The sequence below is a fragment of the Oncorhynchus tshawytscha genome, linkage group LG33 (assembly GCF_018296145.1).
Source record: "Oncorhynchus tshawytscha isolate Ot180627B linkage group LG33, Otsh_v2.0, whole genome shotgun sequence".
In the NCBI taxonomy this organism is placed as follows: domain Eukaryota; kingdom Metazoa; phylum Chordata; class Actinopteri; order Salmoniformes; family Salmonidae; genus Oncorhynchus; species Oncorhynchus tshawytscha.
Window position 1 is genome coordinate 19,072,912 of NC_056461.1, and position 24,777 is coordinate 19,097,688.

At 42.2% G+C, this 24,777-nt stretch overlaps 4 protein-coding genes across 11 annotated transcripts in view; 2 read left to right on the forward strand and 2 right to left on the reverse strand.

Annotated features, from left to right (window-relative positions):
* Nucleotides 1-4,732: 4,732 nt before the first annotated feature.
* Nucleotides 4,733-7,792, forward strand: LOC112230931 (GPN-loop GTPase 3). The gene is made up of 8 exons (XM_024397338.2): nucleotides 4,733-4,963; nucleotides 5,450-5,558; nucleotides 5,651-5,818; nucleotides 6,013-6,137; nucleotides 6,261-6,376; nucleotides 6,548-6,644; nucleotides 7,073-7,201; nucleotides 7,394-7,792. Exons 1-8 carry the CDS (start codon nucleotides 4,916-4,918, stop codon nucleotides 7,457-7,459), a joined length of 858 nt encoding a protein of 285 aa, XP_024253106.1. The 5' UTR covers nucleotides 4,733-4,915; the 3' UTR covers nucleotides 7,460-7,792.
* A 411-nt stretch (nucleotides 7,793-8,203) lies between these two features.
* LOC112230932 (actin-related protein 2/3 complex subunit 3-B) lies at nucleotides 8,204-11,383 on the forward strand. Its single transcript, XM_024397339.2, has 7 exons — nucleotides 8,204-8,344; nucleotides 8,776-8,875; nucleotides 9,202-9,278; nucleotides 10,366-10,434; nucleotides 10,608-10,734; nucleotides 10,971-11,065; nucleotides 11,144-11,383. Exons 1-7 carry the CDS (start codon nucleotides 8,339-8,341, stop codon nucleotides 11,204-11,206), a joined length of 537 nt encoding a protein of 178 aa, XP_024253107.1. The 5' UTR covers nucleotides 8,204-8,338; the 3' UTR covers nucleotides 11,207-11,383.
* Nucleotides 11,384-11,414: 31 nt separating this feature from the next.
* Nucleotides 11,415-17,643, reverse strand: LOC112230933 (ubiquitin-conjugating enzyme E2 G1). 3 transcript variants are annotated; one of them, XM_024397342.2, is made up of 6 exons: nucleotides 17,375-17,643; nucleotides 16,815-16,917; nucleotides 13,835-13,932; nucleotides 13,148-13,326; nucleotides 12,782-12,899; nucleotides 11,415-12,584 (listed from the first exon to the last, which is right to left on the reverse strand). In XM_024397342.2, the coding sequence occupies exons 1-5, from the start codon at nucleotides 17,415-17,417 to the stop codon at nucleotides 12,813-12,815; spliced, it is 510 nt and encodes a 169-aa protein (XP_024253110.1). In that variant the 5' UTR covers nucleotides 17,418-17,643; the 3' UTR covers nucleotides 11,415-12,584; nucleotides 12,782-12,812. The 3 variants fall into 3 exon arrangements, with proteins under 3 accessions (XP_024253110.1, XP_024253109.1, XP_024253108.1); XM_024397341.2 differs by having other exon boundaries at nucleotides 11,415-12,588; nucleotides 17,375-17,642; XM_024397340.2 differs by having other exon boundaries at nucleotides 11,415-12,899; nucleotides 17,375-17,642.
* Nucleotides 17,644-20,612: 2,969 nt separating this feature from the next.
* Nucleotides 20,613-24,777, reverse strand: part of LOC112230934 (serine/threonine-protein kinase ULK1) — a 48,372-nt gene continuing 44,207 nt past the window's right edge. For all 6 annotated transcript variants that reach the window (XM_024397347.2, XM_042311031.1, XM_024397346.2 and 3 more), the window contains exons 24-26: nucleotides 24,602-24,759; nucleotides 24,269-24,404; nucleotides 20,613-23,865 (exon numbers count right to left, since the gene is read on the reverse strand). In XM_024397347.2, coding sequence (XP_024253115.1) covers nucleotides 23,810-23,865; nucleotides 24,269-24,404; nucleotides 24,602-24,759 — 350 coding nt within the window. In that variant the 3' untranslated portion in view covers nucleotides 20,613-23,809. The remainder of the gene's footprint in view (nucleotides 23,866-24,268; nucleotides 24,405-24,601; nucleotides 24,760-24,777) is intronic.

Consider the following 24,777-nt stretch of genomic DNA (forward strand, 5'->3'; position numbering starts at 1 on the left):
ACTGGCGGGAATTCTTTACAACAAAATGCACAACAAATATTCTCCAAAAACCGCTGCATCTTATGTGTGATGTTCGAATAACATTTACAAACAATTTGATATAAATTGTACATTTAAATCATCACTTGGGAGTATAAAAATCACTTTTGATGTACAGTGCTTTGCAACCAACAATTTACCGCTGGTTTGGTGCTTGTTCACTGGGACGATTCTAACTGGAACATCCCCTCTCGTAAGCAAGTTACGCAAACCAGCCAATAAGATGCCATGTTGAGTAGGTGAAGGCAAGACAAACTCAAACCAAAAACCCATTGGCTTAACAATAAAGTGGCAAGGGGAATCACCAATATAACCCTGTTACAAATACACCTTATGGAACAGCTGGGAATGTGAAGAGACACACACAAAGCTACAGACACACGCATACGCGCACCAGCACACGCACTCTTCACACACGTATGTTGTAATATTGTTGTATGGTGGTATTATCAATCACATTTATTTATAAAGCCCTTCTTACATCAGCTGATGTCACAAAGTGCTGTACAGAAACCCAGCCCCAAACAGCAAGCAATGCAGGTGTAGAAGCACAGTGGCTAGGAAAAACTCCCTAGAAAGGCCGGAACCTAGGAAGAAACCTAGAGAGGAACCAGGCTATGAGGGGTTGCCAGTCCTCTTCTCGCTGTGCCGGGTATTATACATTTTGTATTGTAGATGTGTATTAATGTTATGATGTACTGTTTTATTTTTTGTTTTATATGTAATGTAAGTGGCTTCATGTGTTTGAACCCCAGGAAGAGTAATGGGGATCCCTAATAAATACAAATACAAATACCATAACCCCACCATGGGTCACTCTGTTCACAACGTTGACATCAGCACACCACTCGCCCACACAACGCCATACACGTGGTCTTCGGTTGTGAGACCGGTTGGACGTACTGTCAAATTCTCTTTAACGACGTTGTAGGTGGATTATGGTAGAGAAATTAACATTAAATTATCTGGCAACAGCTCTGGTGGACATTCTTGCAGTCAGAACGCCAATTACACACTCCCTCAAAACTTGAGACATCTGTGGCATTGTGTTGTGTGACAGAACTGCACATTTTAGAGTGGCCTTTTATTGTCCCCTGCACAAGGTGGTGCATGTGTCATCCTGTTTAATCAGCTTCTTGATATGTCACACCTGTCAGGTGGATGGATTATCTTGGCAAATCAGAAATGTTAACTAACAGGGATGTAAACAAATTTGTGCAGAAAATGTCTGGGATCTCTCATTTCAGCTCATGGAACATGGGACCAACACTTTACATGTTGCGTTTATATTTTTGTTCAGTATCTGTCACAGATACCTTTAAAAAAGGTAGGGGCGTGGATCCGAAAACCAGTCAGTATCTGGTGTGACCACCATCTGCCTCATGCAGCACGACACATCTCCTTCTCACAGAGTTGATCAGACTGTGGATTGTGGCCTGGAGAATGTTGTCCCACTCCTATTCAACGGCTGTGCAAAGTTGCCGGATATTAGTGGGAACTGGAACACGCTGTTCTACACGTCTACACGCCGATCGAGAGCATCCCAAATGCCATAACCCCACCGCCACCATGGGGCACTCTGTTCACAACGTTGACATCAGCAAACCACTGACCAGGTCAAGACTCTTGTGAGGATGACGAGCACGTAGATGAGCTTCCCTGAGACGGTTTCTGACAGTTTGTACAAAACCGCAGTTTCATCAGCTGTCCGGGTTGCTGGTCTCAGACGATCTCGCAGGTCAAGAAATCGGATGTGGAGTTCCTGGGCTGGCTTGGTTACACGTGGTCTGTGGTTCAAATCAAATCAAATCAAACTTTATTTGTCACAATGGCCCGAATACAACAAGTGTAGACTTTACCCTGAAATGCTTACTTACAAGCCCTTAACCAACAGTGGAGTTCAAGAAGAGTTAAGAAAATATTTACCAAGTAGACTAAAATAAAAAGCAATACTTAAAAGGTAACACAATAAGAATAACAATAATAAGGCTATATACATGGGGTACCGGTACCGAGTCAGTGTGCGGGGGTACAGGTTAGTTGAGGTAATTTGTACATGTAGGTGGGGGTGAAGTGACTATGCATGATAATAAACAGTGAGTAGCAGCAGTGTACAAAAGGGAGGGGGGGTCAAAGTAAATTTTCTGGTGGCGATTTTATTAATTGTTCAGCAGTCTTATGGCTTGGGGGTAGAAGCTGTTGAGGTACCTCTTGGTCCTAGACTTGGCGCTCCGGTATCGCTTGCCGTGCGGTAGCAGAGAATACAGTATATAACTTAGGTGACTGGAGTCTCTGACAGTTTTATGGTCTTTCCTCTGACACCACCTATTATATAGGTCCTGGATGGCGGGAAGCTTAGCCCCAGTGATGTACTGTGCCGTTCGCACTACCCTCTCTAGCACCTTACGGTCAGATGCCGAGCAGTTGCCATACCAGGAGGTGATGCAACCGGTCAGGATGCTCTTGATGGTGCAGCTGTGGACCCATGACAAATCTTTTCAGTCTCCTGAGGGGGGAAAGGTTTTGTTGTGCCCTCTTCACACTGTCTTGGTATGTTTGGACCATGATAGTTTGTTGGTGATGTGGACACCAAGGAAATTCCAACTCTCAACTCACTCACCTACAGCCCCATCGAAGTTAATGGGGGCCTGTTCGGCCCGCCTTTTCCTGTGGTCCACGATCAGCTCCTTAGTCTTGCTCACATTGAGGGAGAGGTTGTTGCCCTGGCACCACACTGCCAGTTCTCTGACCTCCCTATAGGCGGTCTCATCGTTGTCGGTGATCCGGCCTACCACTGTTGTGTCGTCAGCAAACTTAATGATGGTGTTGGAGACGTGTTTGGCCACGCAGTCGTGGGTGAACAGGTATTACAGAAGGGGACTAAGTACGCAACCCCCGAGGGGCCCCAGTGTTAAGGATCAGCATGGCAGATGTGTTGTTGCCTACTCTTACCACCTGGGGGCGGCCGGTCAGGGAGTTCAGGATCCAGTTGCAGAGGGAGGTGTTTAGTCCCAGAGTCCTTAGCTTAGTGATGAGCTTCGTGGGCACTATGGTGTTGAACGCTGAGCTATAGTCAATTAATAACATTCTCACATAGGTGTTCTTTTTGTCAATGTGAGAAAGGGCAGTGTAGAGTGCGTTTGAGATTGCATCATCTGTGGATCTGTTGGGGCATGCGAATTGCAGTGGGTCTAGAGTGTCCGGGAGGATGCTGTTGATGTGAGCCATGACCAACCTTTCAAAGCACTTCATGGCTAACGACGTGAGTGCCAAGGGGCGGTAAATCATTTAGGCAGGTTACCTTTGCTTCCTTGGGCACAGGGACTATGGTGTTCTGCTAGAAACATGTAGGTATTACAGACTCGGTCAGGGAGAGGTTGAAAATGTCAGTGAAGACACTTGCCAGTTGGTCTGTGCATGCGTTGAGTACACGTCCTGGTAATCCGTCTGGCCCAGCGGCTTTGTGAATGTTGACCTGTTTAAAGGTTCACATCGGCTACCGAGAGGGTTATCACACAGTCATCCAGAACAACTTGTGCCTGCTTCAGTGTTGCTTATCTCGAAGCGAGCATAAAAGACATTTAGCTTGTCTGGTAGGCTCACGTCACTGGGCAGCTCGTGTCTGGGTTTCCCTTTGTAGTCCGTAATATTTTTAGAGCCCTGCCACATCCGACAAGCGTCAGAGCCGGTGTAGTAGGATTCAATCTTAATCCTATATTTACGCTTTGCATTGTTAGTCTGAGGGCATAGCGGGATTTCTTATATGCGCCGGATTAGTACCCACTCCTTGAAAGCGACAGCTCAAGCCTTTAGCCTGATGCGGATGTTGCCTGTAATCCATGGCTTCTGGTTGGGATCTGTACGTACAGTTACTGTGTGTGCACTTCGTCGATGCACTTATTGATGAAGCCGATCAATGCCATTGGATGAATCGCAGGGTGGCAGGTAGCCTAGTGGTTAGAGCTTTGGACTAGTAACTGAAAGGTTTCAAAATCGAATCCCCAAAATCTGTCATTCTGCCCCTGAACAAGGCAGTTAATCCACCTTTCCTAGGCTGTCATTGAAAATAAGAATTTGTTTTTAACTTACTTGCCTAGTTAAATTAAAGTAAAATAACATTTAAATAAATTCCTGTCTGTGCTAGCAAAACAGTCCCGTGGTGTAGCATTCTAAAATAAAATGTGATTTGTCCTAAGCACAAGGTGTAATGATCTTGACGTTTAATCAGCTTCTTGATATGCCAGACTGTCAGGTTGATGGCCAAGGAGAAATGCTCACAGAGAGGGATGTAAACAAACTTCTGCACAAAATGTTTGTGTATATGGCACATTTCTGGGATGTTTTATTTCAGCTCATGAAACATGGGACCATCACTTTACATGTTGCGTTTATATTTAGATATCGCCGCGCAGGTGAAATTGTTCTTCTTCTTTTAGGTGTTATTGGTGGACTTCATCCAAAAAGGTATCCAGGCTGTATCACAACCGGCCGTGATTGGGAGTCCCATAGAGCTATGCACAATTGGCCCAGCGTCGTCCAGGTTTGGCCGGTGTAGGCCGACATTGTCAATACGAATTTGTTCTTAACTGACTTGCCTACTTAAATAAAGGTTACATAAAAAAAGTAGAAGTTGTATTGCCGCTACAAAAGGCACCATTGTTTGTGCGCATGCGTAAAAATATACCTCTTGCCCTGATTCGAACGGTATCTTTTGTCCCGAAACGATACCCGTATTTAGTGAAAGTTTTCTGTCTGCAAGCATGTTGGCTGCGCATTTACTCGCCGTCATTGTTTTGCAATATTAGTCTTGAAGAATTAAGCGACACTTTTTTGGGGTCATTTCAGTCCATGTAGTTTTTGGGATAGGATAGCAGAAATGCCTCGTTATGCTCAACTGGTGATGGGCCCCGCGGGAAGTGGAAAGGTAGCTACTAGATTATAGCTACGTTAGCTAAGTAACGTTATTTATCCACACAGCCTGTGGTGCTGAAATGCTTCCGTTATTTTCAGTGGGTAGTTAGCTATTAAACTAGCTAACTAAATAGGTGTTTGTTGGTTGTTCCATGTCGATTCCAAAATGAGCAGGGCTAGGCTATGTTTTACAATTAATGCCAATTCACACATTATTAACATATCTAGCGATACCACATGCTAGATTGTTAGTGGGCTAGCGAACAGAGTTGCAACCAATTATTTATATATACACTATTGGTTGCAACTTCAAGGTCTAAACTGCTTACAGGCACTGCCATTGCCATTTCAGAAATGCAGTTCTAGCACTTTAATAATGTGGTTGTACTGTAGCTGTTATTTGATTTATCCTATTCAATGTTCTCATATCATCATGTATGTTTTTGCCACCGATAGTAAAGTCAGCTGTGGTTTCTATATATCTCCCGCCTCTCCTCAGAGTACCTACTGCTCTACACTGATCCAGCATGCTGCAGCCATAAACCGCTCTGTACAGGTGGTCAACCTAGACCCAGCCGCTGAACACTTTGATTACCCGGTCATGGCAGGTAAGAAAACCCATCTCTTAGGAGTTCTGATACTGTGATAGTCCTGTTTCTCTAACATTGAGTGGCACTGATGGCTGTTTTCCCACCCTCAGATATCCGGGAGCTCATCATGGTGGATGACGTGATGGAGGATGAGTCACTGAGGTTCGGCCCAAATGGAGGGCTGGTGTTCTGCATGGAGTACTTTGCCAACAACTTTGACTGGCTGGAGGAGAGCCTGGGTCACGTGGAGGACGACTACATACTGTTTGACTGTCCTGGTAAGGTGCTTTTCATAGAGCAGGACAAGGAATGTGGCCTGGATGATGATGATGATGGTGGAGATGAAGTGAATAATATGGATCTGATTTTGATGTTGACCATGATGGTGATGGCAGTTGAGAAGTTTGTGCTGAAGGTGATGTGGTGAGAATAGTGTTGACGACGATGATGACGGTGTTAGTGGTGTCTGCAGGCCAAATAGAGCTCTACACACACCTCCCTGTGATGAGGCAGCTGGTAGAGCAGCTCCAGCAGTGGGAATTCCGTGTCTGTGGCGTCTTCCTGGTGGACTCACAGTTCATGGTGGAGACCTTCAAGGTAATATGTCCTCTGCTAACACATCTTATTTACAATCCCACGCTGCCTTTTATACAGGCTTTATAATATGCTATAACAGTTGTATTTTAAGTTAATTGAAAAACAAGTGTCTCAAAAACCTAGTTCATCTCTGGTATCATGGCTGCGTTGAGTGCCATGGTGTCCTTGGAGATCCCAACAGTCAACATCATGACCAAAATGGACCTGCTCAGTCCCAAGGCCAAGAAGGAAATAGAAAAGTAGGTGTCAGAATTTTGGATTTCCTCCTTTTGTATGTGTATCTGTTGCCTTGGTCTATGTCCATCTGGTTTTATGTCTGTGTGTGTGTGTTTGGCTCTGAATGCATCCTATGCACAAGCTTAGCGGATCTGTATTGGCTGGCACTGACAGATCCCGCTCTCTCCATGTAGGTACCTGGACCCTGACATGTACTCAATGATGGAGGACAACTCTGTCACCATTAGGAGCAAGAAGTTCAAGAAGCTGACCAAAGCTATCTGTGGTTTGGTAAGTTTTATTGTAATTAATCACATTGTCTGAAAGCTTTCAAAATACACTGAAAACATCCTAAAATAGATCTATACAGCTAAAAACAACAATGCAATGTAAAAACAAGTTGACATTGAAGTTAAAGAAAGTATGCTTTCTCAATTTACCTAATTTTGCTAATCGTTCCTTTCGGCAAAATCAAGACGTCAAGGGTCTTGTAACATTTTTTGAATGAAGAATATTCAATTCCAGCTTAATTTGAGCAAATTCAGAATTGACAAATAATAATAATTCAGTGGGTAATTGGTCCTATTTCACACATGTGCTATTAACTCAATTCAATGTTTTTATCGTTTGACAGCCCTATGCCGTACAAAACCGTGCATAGAGAGAAGGCAGCACTGGTGTCCATAAATAAGTCATGACCCCTAGTTTGTGTTTTCTAGATTGATGACTACAGCATGGTGAGATTCCTGCCTTTTGATCGCACAGACGAGGAAGGCATCAACATAGTGCTTCAGCACATCGACTTTTCCATACAGTACGGAGAAGACTTGGAGTTCAAAGAGCCAAAGGTAAATACAAAACAAATCCACTACTTTGTAGACTGAAATGTATGCTTAGCCCTGACAAAAGAGGAGGTTAAAAGAGGTTAGTAGAGCAGACTAACTCTATTCCTGTTTTGGGAAATAATGTACTAAGTTACTAAGTCGACTCTCCAACTAACCAAAACCTTTCACTCATTCTCCTTTTTTCTCTCTCCTAAGGAGCCTGACGAGGAGCCAGACAACACAAATTATGATGATTTCTTCCAGGACAAAGAAGAGGACTGAGATGATATACATTACAAAATATTAAGTGCACCTGCTCTTTCCATGACAGACTGACCAGGTGAATCCAGGTGAAAGCTATCATCCTTTATTGATGTCACTTACGTTAGTGTAGATGAAGGGGAGGAGACAGGTAATAGAAGGATTTTTAAGCCTTGAGATAACTGAGACATGGATTGTATATGTGTGCCATTCATTGGGTGTATGGGCAAGAAAAAACATTTTGAAGTGCCTTTGAATGGGCTGTATGGTAGTAGGTGCCAGGCTTTGTGTCAAGAACTGAAACGCTGCTGGGTTTTTCCACACTCAACAGTTTCCCATGTGTATCAATAATGGTCCTCCACCCAAATGACATCCAGCCAACTTGACACAACTGTGGGAAGCATTGGAGTCAACATGGGCCAGCATCCCTGTGGAATGCTTTCAACACCTTGTAGAGTCCATGCCCCAACGAACTGAGGATGTTTTGAGGGCAAAAGGGGGATGCAACTCAATATTAGGAAGGTGTTTTCAATTTCACCCGAATCCCTCCCCATCCCTGTCTGTGAAGCTCCACCACGTGACCTGTTGATATTTGACTGTAAGCAGAATTTAATGGAAATTAAGAAGACGTTTCTTGTTGAATATCTGGATTATGTTTTCGTAATTAAACTATTGTAAAACAACGTTTTGACATTTATTTCGATGAAAATTGTGATCAATTGCGCCACCCTGTGGTCATTCATATATTGTCCACACCGCGTCTCTACGTTGGTCTATTTCCTGTCAATTCTGTTGGGTGGGACAGGCGGAAGCAGCAGCAGCGCGAGTAGCAGTAGTGTCCTGACAAACGCTTACATTTTTAGTTTGCTGGGGCTGAAATATTTGCATTAGTCTCTCAAAATGCCGGTAAGTAACTAAAATATTATGACCACCTCTTAAATGAACAACCTTTAATTGTGTTATCTAATGTAAATATTTGTATCTTCCCCAATCTGTATCGACCATAGCATTTTCTAGTTAGCTAACGTTAGTCATTTCAGTCTAACAAAAATGCTTTGGATCACCCAAAAATAACGTGGCAACGAAATTGTAAAAATATTGCTTGATATTAGTCTGTAGTTGCCAATTGAATGAAAACCGGTCAAAAAGAGACATGTTAATTTATGCAGCCAATGGAGTTAGTAGTTTGGTCGGTTTAGCTGCTAGCTAATCTGCTAGTTTAGTAGCTATAGCTCTGACCGCTATCCAGTACAGTAGAGTGCTGGCATTCTCATTTTGTCAAAAAGATCATCTCATAGTCATTATATATGCATCAACTGTTTCATTTTCCTTTGCAGGCGTACCACTCTGGCTTGATGGATGGGGACACCAAGATGGTGGGGAACATGGCTATGCTGCCACTAAAAACCCAATTCAAGGGCCCTGCAGCGAAAGAGAGTAAGTTTCAGCTAGCAAACTTAACAATTTGACACACTTTTTAAAGAGCTGGTGTTGACATTCTTGCCCAATTTACCATACTCCACCCATCGGGTTTAGAAAATAGCCTACAAGAATGTACAAAGTTCTTGTGTGATATGAACAAGGTTTCGATCATAAGTAGGATATCTATCTTTCAGCCTGTCCACTTGACTGGTTGCCTGGTGGTGCATATTGCTTACTTATTAGGTGCCATGAGTCACTCAAGTGTTTATTCTCTTTATTTGTAAGTACTTGGCCAGCAACCCCTAACTTCCTCTATTTTCAACTGGTCTTTGTTATTTCAGCCAAAGATTCAGACATCATTGAGGAGGCCATCTACTATTTCAAAGCTAATGTCTTCTTTAAGAATTATGAAATCAAGGTAAGGCAGCATTGAAATGTGCATTTTTTTTTTTAGCAAAATGGTGACTGTTAAAAATGGAAGTGGTCACCTGCTATTTCTGGAATGCTGTCTGTTTGAGTATAATAGAGTAGACTACATGTTATAAGGAAGTTAATGTTTTTACAGTACCTCCCCCTTTCTACAGTGGCTTGGCCTGTGGTATCCCGCATGCCCCAGCCTGCTTCTCTGAATATTGCCCTTGGCAATACAGTATTCTCATAGCTCTGTTAGCAGTGCTTAGTTAGGCAGTGACTGAAACTAGCTTCTGCTCTCATACACCCATAGACAAAGAGTACTCAAACTTTTTGATAAGCAAATTCAACAGGGACCCTTCATAATTGGAACATAACTTGAGCGAATATAAGGATTTTTACTATGACTTCGGCTGTGCATGGCCGGACAAACCAAGTCTCAGGTCGTGGGAAGGAACATTTTAAAAGCCCGCCTTTTGCCATAGAGAACCTTTTTCAAATTTCCTGCAATTCTACTAATTTTGTCATGTTGGGGGGGAAGAGTATCAAATGTATAATTGGAGTATTCTAGTGGATACCAATATCCCTGTGAGCCTCCTAGGCCCATGCTGCCCAGTACTTTTGTTTACTTTCTAGGCAGTAGTTCTGAAAGTAGCGCCCACAAGCTAAAAGTGGAGGAACAATATGTACTTGAAATTTGATTCAGTAAAAGGTTTCTTTTCATTTTGGTAAGAGATTAAAATGTAATGAATTGACAGTTATTTGCTGATGTAAAAATATAAATGTACTGTTTTTAGGTTGTCATATTTGGGGTGTGGTAGGGTCATGTGGAAAATGGGGTCCGCCAGAAATTCTGGCAGGAAAGTGGTCTCAAGCTGAAAGTTTGAAAACCATTGCTCTAAACTTATTCCACAGAACCCTTTGAATTTGTTTTCTGTTAGTAGTATTTTGAGTGTCTGCAAACTCCTACCCGAGACAACCCTGGACACAGCATGTTGACATTAGACAACAATTCTCATTACTATGGACTTAAGTCTGTCGGTCACAAGGCTTGGTGTATCATTGGAGTTATCAACCTTTTTCCCCCTCCCCAGAACGAGGCAGACAGGACACTGATCTACGTCACCCTGTACATTTCTGAATGCCTGAAGAAGCTACAGAAGGTAACAAAATGAAATTAATTGATTGCCAACAGGCTTTTCTAATAAATCAAATAGCTATTGATTCCAAATGACTCCCCCCTTAGTGATATGGAATGTTGGGTCCTCTGAACAATTCAAAGACATGATTTGTTTTGTATGGTGAACTCCCCTCCTGAATTCTTGTTTATTTGCAGTGCAGCTCCAGGGGTCAGGGAGAGAAGGAGATGTACACCCTGGGCATCACCAACTTCCCCATCCCTGGAGAACCTGGTTTCCCTCTCAACGCCATGTATGCAAAGCCCAGCAACAAGCAGGAAGAAGGTAAGGAACTACAGTAATATTGATTCTTTTCAGTATTAGTAACACTATTGAGTAGACTGATAGAGGTGCCACACCAACCGTACATTAGTGTTTTAGGCTGCACTGTGTAGTATTCAGTAGTTGTGATTACGTTTGGCCAATATGTTTTGTGTGGACCCCAGGAAGAGTAGCTTGCTGCTTTTACAACAGCTAATGGGGATCCTAATTAAATACCCCCCATGGTTTTTCCTGATCAGAGACCATGAGGGCGTACCTGCAGCAGATCCGCCAGGAGACGGGGCTGAGGCTGTGTGACCGTGTGTTTGACCCCCAGACAGACAAACCCAGCAAGGTGAGACATCTGACCGCTCCTGTCACAATTGTTTTTAGTGGATTGATGGACTAACCCTGACTGTGACCTCTTTTTCAGTGGTGGGTGTGCTTTGTTAAGAAACAGTTCATGAACAAAAGCCTGTCAGCTCCTGGACAGTAGACAATTCGGGTCTAAACTACTGCAAGGCAGATGGATTTTTGTTTGTTTCATTTTTGTGCCTCCATTTGTGTGGCTGAGATGATTTTATACTGAAGAGTACATGGACATACTGTTGTCAGGTGGCTTCTTTGATCATGTTAAGCGATTGCTTAATGCAATAAAACAATTCTGAAAACATGTCTCGGTTGGTCTCTTACAATCAAGAAAATATTGTTTTAAAAACTTTATTGGACTCAAGTTAAACAATGTGGGTGTAAAAACCTGTTATTTCACAACTCATGCCAGTCTTCACTCCACACAGGTGAATAGGTGTAACTATTGGTACTATCAGTTAAATAAACTATTGAGCTACAAGTCTTATTGCTTGTTCTAACAATCCATCACCACTTTCATTATTTCGATCCTTTGCATTGCATGAATAACTTGCGTAAGACTCAAAAGCATCTCCTCGTAGATAGAAATTGTGCTGTTGCAAAGGGCTAGTGTAATCTGCTTCCACAGGAGAAAATGGCAACACTGGTGTGGGCATTCAACCAGAACTGGCATCACCTTATTCACATTCTTGAGACCAAACTACTTTTAAACAAGACAACCATCTGAAATGTGATTCCTTCTCTTTCTGTAGATGTTCACAGGTGACCAAAGCTTAAATAATTATTCACACAAGGATAGACGACACTGAACACATGTCCCTGAAAAATATCCTAGAAAGGAAACTCAAGTATACAAACTTCACATGAAGGGGAAAACCAAAAGACATAACTTGATCTATGATACAGTACATAATATTTACATATACAATTAGAGCTGAGATCTTTATTACAAAAAATATTATTTTCCTCATGCTAATATTCTTAGGTTTGTTTATCCCCCAAAAAATGATTGATCAAAAATGGAAGAAACCAGACATCGCAGGAGACAGTTTCCTTAGCTCACAGGGAAACAACTTAAGGCAGCAGAGTGTATTAACCCCTTTGAAAGGACTTTGCAGAACACTTTGGAAGGAATGGGCTTCCATAGGTAAAGAACGGGGGCAACGATAGCCATTGTTGGTTGGTATCTCTTCATTGACCACAATTGCATAAGTGACAAGTCAAAAGTAGATGGCTCAGTGGCAGGTTGAAAATAAAGAAGCTCTTCAAAACAAAAACATGCATCTTGAGTTGTCATAATTATCATTTAAATAAATACATCTAAGGTGAGAACTGGGCAATTAAGCATGGAGGGGATGTTTTTTCCTCCACAGAAATGACACGACCCTATTTACACAACTAAAGAAAAAGGGCTGGCTTTTTATTCCACATCTTCCTAAGAGCAGAGCGCTGGTGCAAAAGTCTTTATTGAAGAGTGACATGATCGATCTCCCGATGTTAAAATTCTAGCTAAAAAAAAATAAAACAATTAGCTTGCAGACAAAATATAAATCAAGGGAAACGATAATCAAAGCATCCAGACTGATAAGGGAAACAAACAATTGACGATGTACTATCCAGCCAAGGCACTGAATGGGTCTCAATTTCTGCAACGTGAGTGTGAGATTATAGTTGAGCGCTGTGGATCCAGAAAGGTACTCACTGGGTGTGTGGCAATGGTGGGGGAGTGGGGCCTAGTCAAACGCCATCTCCTGACTCTTTCGTACACAGCGAGCCACCTTCCTCTTGAACTCTCCACAAGGATCCTCTCTCCATTCTTTCTACAGGGCACAACACAACTGTACATTAAAAACCCGAGCTTCACAAGCACTACAACCAACTATACTGGTAGATAATCCCTCACTACTATCAAAAATGTTGTTCTACAAAAACAAGTCTAAAACTGACATTTCACTTGTTTCTGTAAATTCGTTGAGGCCATAAAAAAAACAAGAAAATAACAGCACCGTCGTTTCAGCTTTTTCTCATTGAATTCCCCCGTCTGCGAGGGTGTATGTCTGGGACTTACGGCTGCGTCCACATTGGCGGGTGAGTCGCCGTTCGGGTCGGCCAGCATGGAGATGACACTGATCATGATGGTCTCTACAGTGTGAATGGGCAGCCAGCGCTCCTCAGGCTTCTCATAGCCAAACTTGTCCTCTCCGGGCTCGTGAAGGATGGAGATACACACGTCACCATTCTTTGCAACTGAAAGAAGAGTACAGGAATCAAACTGCTGACCAGTTGACTAACACACAGGTCTTTAGTCATCAGCTGTATAGCACATCAAACAAAACTGAAGATCTTCAACTCAAATGTCAAATCCATTTTTCTGTATGGATCTGAAACATGGAGAACCCTTTGAACATGCTGAACAAACTAAAGTAATTAATTAACTCAGATGTATTCTGGGAGTCTACTGGCCAGACACCATCAGCAACATCAGGCTGTGGGAAATTACAAAACAAGACCCAATAGGAAGCACAATGAGAGAAGGAAGTGGAGCTGGATAGGACACACTAAGAAGAAACAAATCAATCACAAAACAGGCTCCAACATGGAACCCACAAGGCAAACACTAAAGAGGAAGGCCTAGAACCACCTGGAGATTAAGCACAGAGCAAGAGATGAAGGCAGGAGGTATGCCATGGCAAGGCCTAGAGTAAATAAATAGCACAGAAAGGGATGAAGGTGATTCATCAATGAAACCACTTACCATTGGGATGCCATATTTCTGTGATGAACTTCATCTTCGGAGGCCTATGTGGGTAGTCAAGGGGAAAGGTCAAGTAGGCTTTAAAGAAACCACCCTCGCTGTAAAGAAACAAGATGAGAAAATGAGTGTCACTCATATAGGAGGTGCTAAGTGCCAGTCACTATTTACCACAGACACAAAGTAAACCCCACCTATTTATATAATTCCTCTTCTTAAAAAAGGGCCCCTCCCACCCCCAGAGAAAGTTGCCCCCACTATTTAATTTCCTGTCCTAGAGATGAAATGCACATTTAGGTTCTACCTCCGAAGAATGACGAAGTCTACTTATACATACTCATGAATTGGTCTATGTCTGGTTCTGGAGCTGTATTTGTCATAAGCTTTGATTTAGGGAAAATTTTGCCACTGATGGAAACCACTGGCCTATCTCCAAAGTTTTGGCATATTCCATCAATTGCGGCCGCGAATCCACCACAGAAACAGTTTGACGAGATTAAAATGAGGCTCTGGTAACATAGATAATAGGGTTGAATGGCAGGTACCCGGTTACAGATTTACCGCCCAAAACCAGTCCCTTTCCCGGGATAAATAACTGCGAGAAACTGGTAAATTATAATAAATGATCTATATGAACAGCATGGCATGAAATGGAACTGTTAAATGATATGCGCTGTCTAAATCGGGTTTCTCTACGGCCTCTGCATGTATGAGTCATCAACGCTCAGGGTGGGGACAGACTGCCCATCTCAGTATGGAGCGCAGGTCACAATGCATGTAGACCTACCAACTTTTTTCTTGCGATAGCTAGGCCTGCATTTGTTTCAGCATAGTCTATGCTACAGTAATATAAAGACCGAATGAGCTTCTAATATACTCATCTCCATCTGGCTTTCGGGGGGTCAAGTTTTTTTTGGTAAAGATTATTACTTTAATTGCAGCTGCAGAGTTTTAAAACAGCCTATCACTCGAATAGCATTGCTTTAAAATCTGTGCACATGCGAGCACGCTCTCCTAGCCCACCTCTTAAGGTAATAAACTCAATGCAATATTAGCCTTACATTTAGCCAATTAAAGATGGGTTATGCATAATAACCTCATTTATAGCCTCTGTCTCTTGCGCTATATGCAAGTGCCTGTGATCTGCTGGTCTCCTTAAAAAAACACCCCTTACCTCAGAGTCCCATGCAGAACTAGCTAGACTAGAATAGCTTGCTGGACATTTGTTTTTTGCATGAATTATACCAACAGGCTATTCGAAGAGGGACGCAATCTCTTTTTTTGCTGAATGTTAAATACAGCAGCCAATAAAACTCACGGGTAGTATGAAAGAAAAGCGAATGCACGGTAGGCTATAGCAGTTACTTATTCAGACCCATAACCATTCAATCTGGAAGAGAAGTGAAAGCCTCCTGCATCTAATTCTAGTCCTATATTATTCTAGGATGTAATTAGAATGATGAAGATAAATGAAATAAGTTGTCCTTAACTGTTGAAAGCAAGGAAGGAATGAAGAAACGAGAGAAAGAGGTAGTAGGCTAATAACCTTAGGGGAAACATTACGAAAGCTATTCATAGAGTGCATTCGGAAAGCATTCAGACCCCTGGACTTTCTACATTTTGTTACGTTACAGCTATTATTCTAAAATGGATTAAACAAACTGAAATATCACTTTCACATAAGTATTCAGACCCTTTACTCAGTACTTTGTTGAAGCACCTTTGGCAGCGATTACAGCCTTGAGTCTTCTTGGGTATGACGCTACATGCTTGGCACCACTGTATTTGGGGAGTTACTCCCTCTCTTCTATGCAGAGCCTCTTAAGATCTGTCAGGTTGGTTGGGGAGCATCACTGTACAGGTATTTTCAGGTCTCTCCAGAGATGTTCGATCGGGTTCATGTCCGGGCTCTGGCTGGGCCACTCAAGGACATTCAAAGACTTGTCCCGAAGCCACTTCTGCCTTGTCTTGGCTGTGTACTTAGGGTCATTGTCCTGTTGGACCAAGAACACAATCGGGTTCTTGGTTACCTCCCTGACCAAGGCCCTTCTCCCCCGATTGCTCAGTTTGGCCGGGCGCCCAGCTCTAGGAAATGTCTTGGGGGTTCCAAACTTCTCCATTTAAGAATTATGGGGCCACTGTGTTCTTGCGGACCTTCAATGCTGCAGAAATGTTTCGGTACCCTTCCCCAGATCTGTTCCTCGACACAATCCTGTCTCGAACCTCTACAGATAATTCCAACAACCTCATGGCTTGGTTTTTGCTCTGACATGCACTGTCAACTGTGGGACCTTATATAAACAGGTGTGTGCCTTTCCAAATAATGTGCAATCAATTGAATTTACCACAGGTGGACTCCAATCAAGTTGTAGAAACATCTCAAGGATGATCAATGAAAACAGGATGCACCTGAGCTCAATTTCAAATCTCATAGCAAAGGGTCTGAATACTTACGTAAATAAGGTGGGGTATTGTGTGTAGATTGATGAGGCATTTATTTTATTTGATCAATTTTAGAATAAGGCTGTAAGGTAACAAAATGTGGAAAAAGTGAAGGGGTCTGAAAACGTTCTGAATGCACTGTACACCAACCTTTTAAAGGGCTGGTAGTGAGTTCAGAATTCTATCACCTGAAGAAGCATGTGGCAGAATCATGTAAACACAGTGCACATCTCAGCAAGTATGCATGTAGTCAAATAATGTTTTTTCATCTTGTGCACATGCTTCAGGTGATAACAAATCTGAACACATTTACAAAAGTTGGAATTATTCTTTCATGTGGATATATTGTCTCATTCTTACCTGCAAAAGGACCAACCACATGGACAACTGGTAAAGTAAATTAAAATATATATTCTGGCTTGTAGAGGAAACTTTGCTGATCCTAACGCTAATTTACCCCCAACGTTGAATCCAATGCAATTCAACGTGGGGTCTCCAAGTTATGCCTTCAACAAACAGAGCAGATTGGTAAAACACTCACAATAATGTATCTTGAGGGCCAATAACAACCACCTCCCACTGATGGATGTTATCATCGTCTATGAGACCGGCAGAAAATCCCTCCACAGGGTTCTTGTTGAGCTCTAAAAAGGGGTAAACAAACACGCGGACATTATTACCCAATACCCACCCCTGAACGTGTGATCTACTTGATGCCATGTCATGCGTGTTGTCAAGCTAGAATTCAGCTAACGGACCAGTGAAAATGAACATGGGATGTTATTTAGCTTGAGGAAATGACCTAGACGTGTGGCCACGATTAAAATAAATGGCACACTTCTACAAGTCTTAGCTAGCGAACATAACGTTACCACCACTGTTGTGTTTCGCTAGTTATCTAGCTAGCAAAATGGTATGTCACGCGTTAGCTAGCTAAACATACACCAGCTGGGAATTTGCATTGCGTACTAGCCGTAGCTACGTTGACATTTTAAATACAAGTAAAACAAACATTATTTGACTACAAGCTAGCCAAGTTACAGGTAACTACTACACTTGTTCAACTCGGCTTAATTTAGCTAACGTTAGGTGCTCGCTTACCTGCCAGTTGTTTTCGAAGCAACAGGGATGATTGATCGGTCATTTTATGTGGATTAGCCTACCTACAACGACCTGAACTGCCCCTAACATAAAATATAACAGAACAAAGAATTGGAGAGAGAGAGAGAGACCTAGCTAGCTTGTTACCGATGTTTCAACAAGGCCTTGTTAGTTGATCGTTTCACACAGAGGCACAGCTTCCGACAGCTAGGCTAGCAACATCCCCATACACCGCATGCGCCCTACTCGTCAAGAGAGAGGGAGGTGCAAGCCTACATCAGGGTTACCCAACTGTGCGAGTGATTTTATTTTGACCGAACATTTTCTGAGCAAAACAAATTGTTTATGATGTGGTATATTGTTGTACATAAGACTGTAAAAAAACACAAGCAAATAATCTCCAAGTGATTGTAATGTTGTAAATCGGTTCCAAAGTATTCCCACACCTAATAGAGATATACACCAAGTACACTAAACATTAGGAACACCTTCCTAATATTGAGTTCATCATCAGTTCGCCCTCAGAACAGCCTTAATTGGTTGGGGGGCATGGACTTTACAAGGTGTCGAAAGCGCCCCACAGGCCCATGTTGACTGGAATGCACTTGTGTCAGGTTGGCTGAATGTCCTTTGGGTGGTGGAGTAGAGGTTGACACGGGGGTGAAAATGCATTACAGTCCTGTCAATTGTTATCCTGTTCTGTCCTGATCCCGCAACATTTCTATAACTTCAGAACTTTCTTGTTCCTTCCTGATAAAAACCAATCCAGTCCCATCCCGTGCTCATTTTTGCACGTAGAAATATGTAGGCTGTTGGTTTAGGAAGTATTTAAAATAATTTCAGTAATGCCATATGCAACTGTAATACGTGGTTGTCTCACCTATTTTAGTTAAATGCACTGACTGTAGGTCTAAGTCACTCTGGATAAGAGGGTATTCTACACTGAACTAAAATATAAACACAACATGTAAAGTGTTGGTCCCACATTTCATGAGCTGGAATAAAAATTCCCAGAAATTGAGTATTGAGTATTTCTGTCCTTAATAAACACTGTTGTGGGGAAAAACTCATTCTGATTGGCTGGACCTGGCTCCCCAGTGGTTGGGGCTGGCTACTCAGTGGGTGGGCCTGGCTACCCAGTGGGTGGGCCTATGTCCTCCGAGGCCCACCCATGACTGCATCCATGCATCATGTGAAATCAATAGATTAGGGCCTAATGGATTTATTTCAATTGATGGATTTCCCTATATGAACTGTAACTCAGTAAAATCTTTGAAATTGTTGCATGTTGCCTTTACATTTTTGGTCAGTATAAATTACCTAAATGTATATCGATTAAGGCTGGATGAGGACAGAGACCCCAGCAGGATGGTCTGCTCAGCACAGCACCGGCATAAATCTGTAGCCTACAGCTGAGCATTGCCACATATGAACATTTACAACACATTAACATTTACAACATGAACATAAAAAATACATATGTCAGTCTGGTTTTATTTCACTCTTCACCTCAGATGGCACAGGTTTAGCTAAATATGCGAACAATTGGGCATGCTATGCCGCTTCAGGTCACTTTTCCCCCAGCTGTAGCCTATTTGATCATTCGTGGAGCAACCAATAATGTTCCACACATGACATATTTCCACCCCAAAAAACATATTTTATACTGTACTGCCTGTTCCTTTAGACCAGGGTTCTCCAACTGGCAGCCCATGGCCTGAATTTGGGCCAAGGGACATTTTATTTGGCCCCTCCTTTTCTGGGCAAAACACTTCTTTTTTTTAATAATAAAATAAAATGGTAGACAGAAAGGACTGTTAAAACACCAGCTCCAAGGGATTTTAATTTAGGAAATCTCATCCAAAGTATTCCCACACACAAGAGAGATATATGTGATCTTATACAAATGTAAGCAAGATTTATCTGTTTGGACTTTGTGGTCAATTTTTTGTCTACAAATTATTATTTCATTATGTTCTGGCCCCCTGACAATCCTCTCAAGAAAAAAAATGGTCTGCGGCGGAATGTAGTTGATGATCCCTACTGTAGACTGTAGACTGTTGATCCTGTTCCCATGTTGGTCTCTATGATGGACCATTCTTGATACAGACAGGAAACGGTTGAGCATGAAAACCCCAGCAGCATTGCAGTTCATGACACAAACCTGTGCACCTGGAACCCACTATCATACCCTGTTCAAAGGCATTTATATTTTTGTCTCTGCCCATTCACCCTCGTCACACCTCAGTGCATTCAAATTGCCATCAATAAAATGCAATTGTGTGCGTTGTCTGTAGCTTATGCCATAACCCCACAGAAACCATGGGGCACACCATTCACAACGCTGACATCAGCAAACCGCTCGCCCACATGACGCCATACACACTATCTGCCCGGTACAGTTAAAACTGGGATTAATCCATCGAAGGCCCACAGAAGACGGTCATGACGCCGAACTGCCGTCAGGTCAAGAACCTGGTGAGGACGACGAGCACGCAGATGAGCTTGCTTGAGATGGCTTCTGACAGTTTGAGCAAACATTCTCCGGGTGTGCAAACCCAGTTTCATCAGCTCCCTCAAAACTTGAGACATGTGGCATTGTGTTGTGTGACAAAACTGCACATTTTAGAGTGGCCTTTTATTGTCCCCAGCACGGTGCACCTGTGTAATGATCATGCCGTTTATTCAGCTTCTTGATATGCCACACCTGTCAACTGGATGGATTTTTTTGGCAAAGGAGAAATGCTCACTAACAGGGATGTAAACAAATTTGTGCACAACATGAGAGAAATACATTTTTTGTTCAAATGGAGCATTTCTGGGATATTTTATTTCAACTTATGAAACCAACACTTCACATGTTGTGTTTCTGTTTTTGTTCACTGTATATCTGTTTGGCCTTTTTGTGGTCAATTTGTATAATTTGTAATTATGTTCCGGAGCCCTGAAAATATGCCACAAAAAAAAGCATCCCGCAGTTGAATCTACTGTAGTTGGTGAACTCTGCCATACCGTCATTGGTGCAAGCGCAAACAAGTGCTGTTTGCATGGCTACCACTAAAGACACCTTGAAATTGTAACATGCCAATGGTTACAATTAGCATATCAACATAATAGTTGTAGAAGTAAGCTATTAACATCCTTTCAAATAAATGACATTTTGTACCTCACCTCCAGAAGTATGAAACTCTTATTTTCAAGAAAGAACCACCAGTAATAATCAACATACACAACCTAATTCCTTTCACAATTTTATTTCTGCAGCGCCTTTCAAACCAGAAATGTTCACACAGACATTGTAATAGTGTGTATAGTTTCCCCCCCTCCTTTTTACAGGCTTAAATGTACAGTCAGAGATATAGCTCCAACAGTCTAAAATTGATAGTAGGGAAAGTTTCTATTTCTAATACTTTTCTTTGGATAGGTGGGGGAATTCTGTCCATGCTTTGTAATATACACACATATTCAGAGAAATAACTTCAAATAACTTTATTTACTATAGTGATACTGAGATAGTATGGTCAATATTCAAATCAGCAGTGTGTGGAAGAAACTTTCAGGTGTACTGCATTTATAAAGCCAAAAGAAAAACGGCAAACGTCTTTAAGTTGGCAAAACCTTGTTTTCAGTCATATCCATTATGGAAATAGTGGGTATCATTAGTGTCACATAAGCACTGGAATGCAGATCAAGCTTTTACTTCATGGGCCTTTTCAATCAACCCGCCTTGTAAGTTGTCATTCTTCTTCAGTGACTTACATTACATAGGTTGCTTTAGATTCTTACACAACATTAGGATGGCTGCTAGGCTACTGGTCGTAAGAAAATAAACAAAACAAGTGACACGTATAAAATTATAGGTCTACCATTGCCTTGCTACCTGCCACTCATTGAACATTTCCCATTTTATAACAACTGATCAGGTGATGAAAGCCATACGAGTCACTAGACATGACCACATCATTCATCTGGGATGTATGATATAAAACTAGACATTTACTCTGTATGCTTGTTGTACATTTTGAGTCACTAGACATGACCACATCATTCCTCTGGGATGTATAATATAAACTAGACATTTACTCTGTATGCTTGTTGTACATTTTGAGTCACTAGACATGACCACATCATTCCTCTGGGATGTATAATATAAACTAGACATTTACTCTGTATGCTTGTTGTACATTTTGAGTCACTAGACATGACCACATCATTCCTCTGGGATGTATAATATAAACTAGACATTTACTCTGTATGCTTGTTGTACATTTTGAGTCACTAGACATGACCACATCATTCCTCTGGGATGTATAATATAAACTAGACATTTACTCTGTATGCTTGTTGTACATTTTGAGTCACTAGACATGACCACATCATTCCTCTGGGATGTATAATATAAACTAGACATTTACTCTGTATGCTTGTTGTACATTTTGCTGACTGGTGAAAGGAAAACAGGCAAGAAAGCATCTATGGGCAAACCAGAATATTCAGACAATCTTCACAGGGGAAAATGCTCCCCTGCTCTTGTTTCTGTTAGTTCCCTGTAGTGAGGAAATATAAGTCATTCATTCACTCTTTGAAACAGTTTCACACAAATGCATACACAAAACACACATGCTTCTTCGAGTGGGTAGAGGTTGCCTCTAACCACTGGTCCATTGCACAGTGAGATATTTTGTCCATCTCCTATTGGTTATTACTGAGGATACAAGCTATGGTTAGGGAAATATCCACCCACCTCTAATATAAATTCCACAACTGATCCACTACAATTCAATAAACTGTACTGCTTTTCAAAATTCAACACAAGCATCAGTCCTCATTTTGGCTACTCAATACAACAAAAATATTTTCAGTTACACATTTTTCTTATTTTTTTCCTTCTTCAAAAAGGCACCTTTCAAAGTTTAATAGCTTATGACATTTCCCTGTCAAGATTAAGACAACCATCACACTTCAACATCTGACAATGAAACAAAACACAAAACTACAATAAAAACCATAGAAATAACTCCCAAAACAAGATTGTCTCCAAGCATGTACATGAAAGACGGAACATATATGTTTCATGTACATCTTATAACTCACCACCCCCCCCCCCGCCTTGTTCTTTTATGTACAGTACTGATAAACCTCAACACAGTGCAATAACACCAGTAGTCATTGACAGGTGTAGTCCAGTCTGGCAACTCTACTGCAAGTTTTACAAGCAGACCTACATTGAAACTGATTGTGACTGGACTCCATAAGAGGTTTGAATCGGAAAATATGAAAGAAATAAAGCTCAACTAAATCTCACGTATTTGGATAGAGATTAGTGGCAATTGGTTTCTTTTCCAATTTGGGCAATATTCCTTTGTCTAATTTGTCTACAAAGTGATATTCCTGGCTTTTTACTGGTTAAGAACAACTTTAGGAAATAATAATAAGATGATGATGATTCATCTCATGTACTCGGACTAAAAAGCTGAATGGGGAGTATGTGGTTCAAGCTGTTCTTCCAACATGGCTGGTCAAAGGGAAATGCTCAGCGAGGCCCATTTCCTGTCAATATTTAACATCCTGTCAAAGGCCCAGTGGCACAGACAGGAGAATCTAGAAAGGTTTGCTGTCTATGGTCCAACGATCTACCTACTGGGCAACATTCTCATTCTTAATATGGCAAATGAAGCATCAATAAAGTGTCAGACAGGGATAAATAAGGTAAAACACTTCTGTAACAGCACCTATATATTGTTCTATCTATCACAGGTAAGGTCCATAACTTAAAATGACCTATTTTCTACATACAACTCAAAATGTACACAAACAGGCCAGTGGGCTGTGACAGGCCATGCAATTGGGATAACGTTCTTAAACTCTTCTGGTTTCCCTGAAAAACACACCAAAAAAAGATATATATTATATTTTTACACTGAGTGGCTTCTTATTTAGTAAGACTTCATGTCTTAGGAGTGAAGGTTCATTTGTGATTGCTTTGCGCTGAATTACTGACAGGATTAAATGGAGTGAGACTGTGACTGCAGTAGCATCGTCCTGCAGACAGCTTGACTGTGATTGGTCAGGGTATCGTTCCAGACGGTAAGGGTGTGTGTGTGGCTCTGCAGAGAGTCAGTCCGTTTAGTGGGGTCCTGTCTGACACACAGAGGAGTGTGTAGTTGCCCCCCCCACAAGCCCTTCATCTCCAACATCAGTTTACCTAAGAGTGCTTGGTGGTGGGGCAGACACAGAAACCACCAGTCCAGTCTACCCTGTCCAGACTATAGGCCCTTCTTAACACACATACCCCCCACCGGCTGACATCTCCATGGAAACTAGAGGGTGGGGGGAAGATACAGAGTTGGTTGGGAGGTTGAATGGGCATGGTGGTGCCGGTCCAGAATGAGTGACATCATAGCATAGCAGCATCACGGGTGCTGAGCAGAGTCCTCAAACACATAGCCCTGACTGTAGAGCTGTGAGGCGACGCTCAATGCATTCCTTACCTGCCGAGAGAGAAAGTAGAAGTAGTATTATTCATTGATTGATGTTATGAAAGGGACAACTCACTAAGCTACCAGTAAGTAAAAAAGGACAGCCAAAAGTGTCCAATTACCTTGTAATAACCTGTGTAGTCATGGAAATAAAGTCATGTTTTATACAGGTAGCCTAGAGGCAGGTAGCCTAGAGACAGGTAGCTTAGTGGTTAGAGTGTTGGGCCAGACAGAGATTAACATAAAGGATGCAGGTTCAAATCCCCGAGCCGACAAGGTGAACAAATCTGGCAATGTGCCCTTGAGCAAGGCACTTAACCCTAACTGCTCCTGTAAGTCACTGGATAAGAATCTGCAAAATGACTACATTGTAAAATGTAAAAAAACAACAACATATACGCTACTGGTGACTCACACTTGCTGACGCTGAGGATGTCGTTTTGCTCGGTAAGGAGCAGGGACAGGCCCTCCATCAGCAGCAGGGCCTTGTGGTAGCGCAGCACCGATGCCTCTCCCTGGTGGAACATCTCATCCAGAGCAGCAGCCTGCACCTGCAAGCCGAGTAGAGGGCGAAGAAGAGATCAGCGGCCGTATAAAGCATCTCAGAGTAGGAGTGCTGATTTGGGATCAGTTTTGCCTTTTAGGTTACAATGAATAAGATTACATGGACCGGATCCTAGATAAGCCCTCGTACTCTGAGAAGCTTGATACACATGGCCCAAGATGCTAAACACAGTGTCACCCTCACCATCTGAACAGTGTGGCTAAACAGCAGCCTCTCGGCGGTGATGGTATTGACGTGGTCCATGAGACGGTGCTTGCGGGAGAAGAAATGCTCCAGCCGTGCATTGAGGGAGAGGCAGGACGACACGCTGGACTTGTACAGCTCGTTCAGCCTCTTGACCACTAAACACACAGTCACAG

Coding starts and splice junctions, on each gene's coding strand:
- LOC112230931 (XM_024397338.2), top strand. CDS start 4,916: ATGCCTCGTTATGCTCAACTGGTGATGGGCCCCGCGGGAAGTGGAAAG. Junction 5,819..6,012: donor CATACTGTTTGACTGTCCTG/GTAAGGTGCTTT, acceptor TGGTGTCTGCAG/GCCAAATAGAGCTCTACACA. Junction 6,645..7,072: donor CCAAAGCTATCTGTGGTTTG/GTAAGTTTTATT, acceptor TGTGTTTTCTAG/ATTGATGACTACAGCATGGT.
- LOC112230933 (XM_024397342.2), bottom strand. CDS start 17,417: ATGACCGATCAATCATCCCTGTTGCTTCGAAAACAACTGGCAG. Junction 16,918..17,374: donor GCTTCGAAAACAACTGGCAG/GTAAGCGAGCAC, acceptor ACCCCTTTTTAG/AGCTCAACAAGAACCCTGTG. Junction 12,900..13,147: donor CCGCCAATGTGGACGCAGCC/GTAAGTCCCAGA, acceptor TGTGCCCTGTAG/AAAGAATGGAGAGAGGATCC.
- LOC112230932 (XM_024397339.2), top strand. Junction 8,876..9,201: donor GGGCCCTGCAGCGAAAGAGA/GTAAGTTTCAGC, acceptor TTGTTATTTCAG/CCAAAGATTCAGACATCATT. Junction 10,435..10,607: donor GCCTGAAGAAGCTACAGAAG/GTAACAAAATGA, acceptor GTTTATTTGCAG/TGCAGCTCCAGGGGTCAGGG.